General features: G+C 33.6%; 2 protein-coding genes across 3 annotated transcripts; one reads left to right on the forward strand and one right to left on the reverse strand.

The window, feature by feature from the left end:
* Window positions 1-1,686: 1,686 nt before the first annotated feature.
* Pex3 (peroxisomal biogenesis factor 3) lies at window positions 1,687-3,829 on the reverse strand. Of its 2 annotated transcripts, none has more exons than XM_076128612.1 (2): window positions 3,778-3,829; window positions 1,687-3,224 (listed from the first exon to the last, which is right to left on the reverse strand). In XM_076128612.1, the coding sequence occupies exon 2, from the start codon at window positions 3,003-3,005 to the stop codon at window positions 1,884-1,886; it is 1,122 nt and encodes a 373-aa protein (XP_075984727.1). In that variant the 5' UTR covers window positions 3,006-3,224; window positions 3,778-3,829; the 3' UTR covers window positions 1,687-1,883. The 2 variants fall into 2 exon arrangements, with proteins under 2 accessions (XP_075984727.1, XP_075984725.1); XM_076128610.1 differs by having other exon boundaries at window positions 3,575-3,819.
* A 257-nt stretch (window positions 3,830-4,086) lies between these two features.
* On the forward strand, window positions 4,087-5,196 carry LOC142982312 (proteasome assembly chaperone 2). Its single transcript, XM_076128743.1, has one exon. It carries the CDS (start codon window positions 4,187-4,189, stop codon window positions 4,922-4,924), a length of 738 nt encoding a protein of 245 aa, XP_075984858.1. The 5' UTR covers window positions 4,087-4,186; the 3' UTR covers window positions 4,925-5,196.
* Window positions 5,197-6,054: the final 858 nt, after the last annotated feature.

The raw sequence follows: 6,054 nt of genomic DNA on the forward strand, positions 1-6,054 counted from the left end.
ATCAAATTATCTCAAATGTTGCATAAGACTGCGACGGATGAACGTCTACTTTCGTGATGTTGTTGTATCGCTGCATTTATTTTTAACACAATATATGGGACTCGAGGAAATGCTCTAGTTACTGTCATTTATTTTCACTGCGACAATAAAAAGACATTTAAAACGAAAAGTTCATTTTAAAATACTTTAATAACAAAACTTATGTAGTTACTTATGGCTTTGCTCGTACAAGACACATCGAACTAATAGGTAGGTACCTACTTAATTGTACCTAACTAACCAAAATCTCGCGTTGTTTTAATGGACTACCTAGTCGAAGAAAAATTCATGCGATACGCGATTTTATGCTCATGCCCTTTACTTATTTTTATACTGATCCAAATATGTAATTGTGTATTTAAAATAAGTACTTCGCTGGTAGGCTGTATAAAAAAACATATCGTTATTTCCCCTTTGCTCCCAATAAATTACACATGTTGCCCTACATAATGCGTTCGTTATTTTAATGAGTTCACAATGTAGTTTTAATTAAAACCATCCAATGTCAAAGATAGGTAATCGCATCTACTTTATTTATTTACTTAAATGACAAGAATTAATCTTACCACAGGGACTTTTACAATCGTACGAGTAAAAAACCTACTCGTAATGTATTTCTCAAAAATAAGTATCACGTGGAAATCGAACCCACTGCTACTGCTTCTCATGCAGTGTTTAGGTAGTAAATATCTGGTTGATTAAAAACGTATTATATTTTTCATTTGTTTGGTTTGAAATTTTGTTTGGCTTAAAGAAAATATTGATTTACGATTGCACCAATCTTAAAGTTGCTCAACTATACACAAATGAATCAAACAATACCTCATTAGTCAGGCAGCCGCAGAAAATTTGCTAAATAAATCGCAACTTGAGTTACTTGACCTGGAATCAATAAGTGAACTATTGGCACTATCAAATTAGGGTCAACTAATGCCAATTTTACTTTTCAATATTGCAGTAAGTAACTAAGTAAGTAGGTAGGTATAATTTAGTAATTGCATTGAAGATCGACTTCACTAGGTGGCAAGGCTAGGAGAGAACCGAATGGGAGAAACCTTTTTCCGCCGATAGAAATTAGAGGATAACCCGTATGCATGCTCTGCTCTGCTCACCTGCTCAGATGTTGGTAGTGCCCACTGACCGGTAAACAATCGATTTTAACTTCTTTACTGTTTTTTAACCAATATTGCCAGCACCTTCCCGGACAAAAAGGGGAATTTTGGATAAGGCAAGATTGCAACTCTTTCGCAAATTTCTTTCGCATTCACATACAAAACTTTAGGTAGTTTGAAATAGTCACTAATGTGCTTGCTAGATTTAAAAATAACTTATGATCTCCATTTAACTTGACAATAGGTACTAAATAACATTTTCTATTTCTTCGGATTTCAAACATCACGGCTGGCGATTGCAAGGCCTTAATAAACATATTTTAATTGTACATAGTTGATTGGGTTCAGACTATACATAACATTATGTGATAATAATATCGCCAGACGACACGTCAATCTAATCCGAATATGATAAGACATCTTAATACAGTTTAGAAATAAGATTAGAAAAGACATGGAAGATATTTTGCTATTAGTTTAATATAAACGGTATTTAAAATGGAGTTATTGTGTCAGATACAATAAAACAAACATATTAGACATTTAAGTTTTATTACTGTCCCCCAAAATGCATGAAATACAAAAACTTACCTACCAAATCACCTAAACTTGAAATGAAATATTCTGATAGATAGCTAATATCTCCAATTTTATAAGATTAATTAATCAGACATAAAGAATAGTGTCCTAAGTAGAGAACAATGAAGAATTGGCAATGTATTGTGATAAAAACTATTGACTACTAAATACTTCATAAATGTTTGCACCTAAAAGTTTAATTTTATCATTGAGAGTAAGTTGTTGTGTCAACAAATCTGGAATGTTTGTGTTACCCTTACAGGTGTTCTTTGTGACAAGTTCATTTATAACTGGTAGTAGTTTCACAAAGTATAACTCTACTTTATTAACATCTATGAAAGTGTCGGGATTTGCTCCTAGTTTTAAAGCTCCATTAGTGATAACATGATCAACATTGAGCTCCAGATGGTTCTTTGTCACTGGAGAGGACTTTGCTACAAATAGATTGGCAACTTCATCAATAACAGAGGAGAAGCTGCGACTCACAGATGACATGGCTATGGATGTCACCTCATCACTCTCCAAAACATCCATTGTTTCTTTCACAATAGTATCCAACTTGCCATCATTAATTTCCGTGTGACTGAGTAAATAGTGTACCATGCTCTTGACTGGGTCTCCATGTGTGGCATCTGTACATAGAATTGTCTGTATAGACCAAAATATTTGCTCTACTTCCTGTAGAGTCATCTTCTTTTTGAGTGAGACAGGTTCCACCACTCTCTTTACCACAACCTCTATTTGCTTCACTAAGTCCTCCACACCTTGTCCAACAAAGTGGTGACACAGAGACAAATATTTAGCTTGCAGCTCACTGTCGATGAGAGGGTCATCCTCATGTACTGAGTCTCTGTACAGATAGCCACCGATTATGTTCAGTTGCACTCGTAGTGTCACTTGCAATATGCTCAGTGCATAAACCAGGACACATATCCTAGTGAAAATCATAATTTTTAACTGCTCCCATAGTGCTAATTTGTTTGCAGGATTTTCTTGAAGCTTTTGCACTATTTCTTCTGTATTCAATACACCCAAAATGTTCTCTGTTACAATCTTAGACAGTGAGAGAATGGTTTGATTACATGTGCGTTCAGTGCTTTCAAAGTGCTGTTTCTTCCTAGTCATTTCAAAGAATCTTTTAGCTTCTCTTTCTTGCCATTCTCTCAATTTTCTTTGAGCATAACTGGTCAGTAGGTAAATTCCGCCAAAAACTGCTCCTGTCACGATAAACTTCCTCTTATGACGCCGCAAAAAATCCTTAATACTGCCTAACATGTTTACTACTAAAATTGTACACTTAATTTATTGAAATTCAAGAGGAGCGTCAGAGCGATACTTAGTAGTGTTCATAAGACGCCTGGTGATGAATGTAGTGGCATCAATGAACCTTTCAACACAGTTCATGATGCACACCTCAGTTCTGGAGTCCAGACGAACGGTGGGGTGTCCCATACATGTGTCCCAGCATGTGTCTGTCAGCCCGTGAACTAGAACCTGGAATTAATAATTAATTCAATGTAAAGAGTATTGACCTTTGAATTCAAGTGTAATGTTTACTGTAATAGGTTATTCCATTATAATAAATTAGCGACAATATTTATACCTGTTTTGAATTCTAAACAGCAGCTATTTTATATTAATTAAACCTACAGGTACATAAAAACAATGGGAAAGATTATAAATAGGCAAATCTATGCAAGAATCGGTCAAAGGTCGATTACATAGCGTGTGGTTACTTAGAAACTAGTCGATTTTAAAACTTTATTCAGGCTATTTGTAAAGCCTCATTCGATAAGCTATCTTAGGACAAAATGTCTTTTGTATATGAACTCTTTCTGACTAACCTGGAAACGTTGTTTCTGCGTTTCAGAAAGAATGAAGGTTTCTAACTGTGGATCTACCGTTTCGTGCTCGGTCATAATCAGTATACTAACAAATAGATAACTACCACTATTGGCCACCAAAAAACTGTATCGTATTAACGATTTATGCTCACTTAATTATAAATTAAAATCAAAAATTAAAGACAGATAAACTGAGAACATACATATTTTTTTCCTGGTTTGGATAAACTATGACATGACTAGTGCAGTGTTGCCTGCCAGTTAATATATATTTAATTTTAAAAACGTACTATTTAGGCGAGTATTATGATTCTTATTGACATCGGAAATTATATCGATAATGATATACTCGGCTAAATATTTTTTTTAAAGCTATCACCTAGAAACATATATTCTTGGAAATAATGCTCTTTGTTTAACTTCTAAAATAGTACATTTTCCTTAAAACTATTAGATTATAGTAAAGTAAGAAACGATACCACTCTAGTCTCATTTTGATGTCTATTGATTACTTGCATTATAATTGACATTGACAATTTAATGACATCAAAAATTCATGTTTTCATCTTTTGATACTACTTCTGCCGGCAACTTTCAAGTGTTCTACCAATAATGGCTGAAATAAATCATTGGAAATATTTACACGAATGTGACTTGAGTGGATATACCTTGGTTATACCTAGTGTAGCTGTTGGGAATGTCGGACAACTTGCAAGTGACTTGGTTGTTTCTTCTTTATCCATGACAAAAATTGCACTGGTCTACAGTCCAGCTCTTATTCCAATGGCTGGATATGATCCTTACAAGCTGGGCTCCACTACCATTGCTGGTTGCTGTGAATTATATCTATGTGAATCAAGAAAAATTGTTATCCTACTTCTAAGGGCACCACTAGTTTATAAATATGCGAAACAATTTTTAACGGAAGTGGTAGAAAAATTCAAGGCAGAGAGCATTAAAGATATAGTAATTCTAACAAGCAGTTTTGCTCATGAAAAGCGGCACATTATGACATCACCCTTCCGATATGTGACAAATGACCTGTGTCCGTACATAAGTAAACTAAAAACTCTTGATTGGGTGGAGCATGAGCCTAAAGAAGAGACGTTAAAGATTATCGGAGGAGGTTTTGCTGCATTGCTCTATGAAATCATAAAGGAGAAGTCTGTGCCATGCCTAGTGATTTATAAGTTTGCCTCGGAAGGAGACAATATACCTGATGCATATGAAATGGTACATTATTTGAACACTGTGGTTCCACTGTTTGATGATGACTTGTATTCAAAACTAATCCATCCACCATCTTGGAATCTTATGTATGGAAGTCCACCACCAAGAGATATTTACTAAATATAAGAAATTATTTTAAATAAATGTACATTGCTCTATAGCTGCAAATAAATAAAGGTTTCATATACTATTGTATTTTTTTTGCCTTTATAACTTTAATTTACTTTAGTATGAAATGCTTTTAAATACATTAATCTATGAAGCCTTGGAAAATACATATTTTTATTATTGTAATAAGTCAGGGTATACCCTGGTGTACAAATGCAAACATTCTAAACTATGATAATAATACATAAGAATAAGACGGATCGAAAATAAATTGATTTAATCAGTTCTTTTGTTTTATTTAGCAAGTCACTCTGTCTCTCACGTCAATAATTTTGGGTTACTGAAAATCTAGGTATTATTTACCCATAAGATTTTCAATAACCCACAAGTAGTAATTATTACTATATGATTTGTAATCTAAACAATATACAATATGTGAGATCGTTTCTTATGTTCAACTACCTTTTCTTTCTTTGAGCCTTTAATTCAAAATATCAGTAGATAACATTTAAAATAAAAGAAATGTTCAAATGACTAATACTATGATCTCAACCACCCGCCATGGTTAGTTAAGCTCTTGTGGCAATAGATGGCGTTACCGGTAGTTTTAGAAACTGCTGATTATACAAATGGTTACACAAAATTAATATTACTAACGTTCATAAGAAATAGAATTATTAATTTAAATAAAATAAAACGATTTTGCCTTGGCTTCAAATATTATTATTCTATGATTTAACCAACAACAAATAAGTACTTTCGGTTTTAAAATGTTAAATATAAAAAATTCATAATACCTACTGTCCATTGAAACAAGAATGAAAGCAGTCTTTATAAGATAGTGGTATAGGCACTTTTATGCCGGAATTCCTATGAGAAATGGTGCTTACTTAAGATTCTGCGAGTGGAGCATTTTTAATTAATTTAATCCGGACCACGCGGCCACGGTCGAGCAAGTAACCATAATACTTATTATCACCGTACCGTATTTTTATGAAAATTTTTATTCATTGCAATTACGTTTTATTGCCAGCTAGGTACCTACCTGATTCACTCATATACTTACATATCTACTGTAAATACTGTTCCAGAGTTAAGCGCGTTTAATCAAACAAACTCTTCACAAACTTGGTATAGGTGAG

This window comes from Anticarsia gemmatalis, chromosome 21 (assembly GCF_050436995.1).
Source record: "Anticarsia gemmatalis isolate Benzon Research Colony breed Stoneville strain chromosome 21, ilAntGemm2 primary, whole genome shotgun sequence".
Taxonomy (NCBI): Eukaryota; Metazoa; Arthropoda; class Insecta; order Lepidoptera; family Erebidae; genus Anticarsia; species Anticarsia gemmatalis.

Bases quoted from the DNA above. Each gene is read 5' to 3' on its own strand.
- Pex3 (XM_076128612.1), bottom strand. From the start codon at position 3,005: ATGTTAGGCAGTATTAAGGATTTTTTGCGGCGTCATAAGAGGAAGTTT.
- LOC142982312 (XM_076128743.1), top strand. From the start codon at position 4,187: ATGGCTGAAATAAATCATTGGAAATATTTACACGAATGTGACTTGAGT.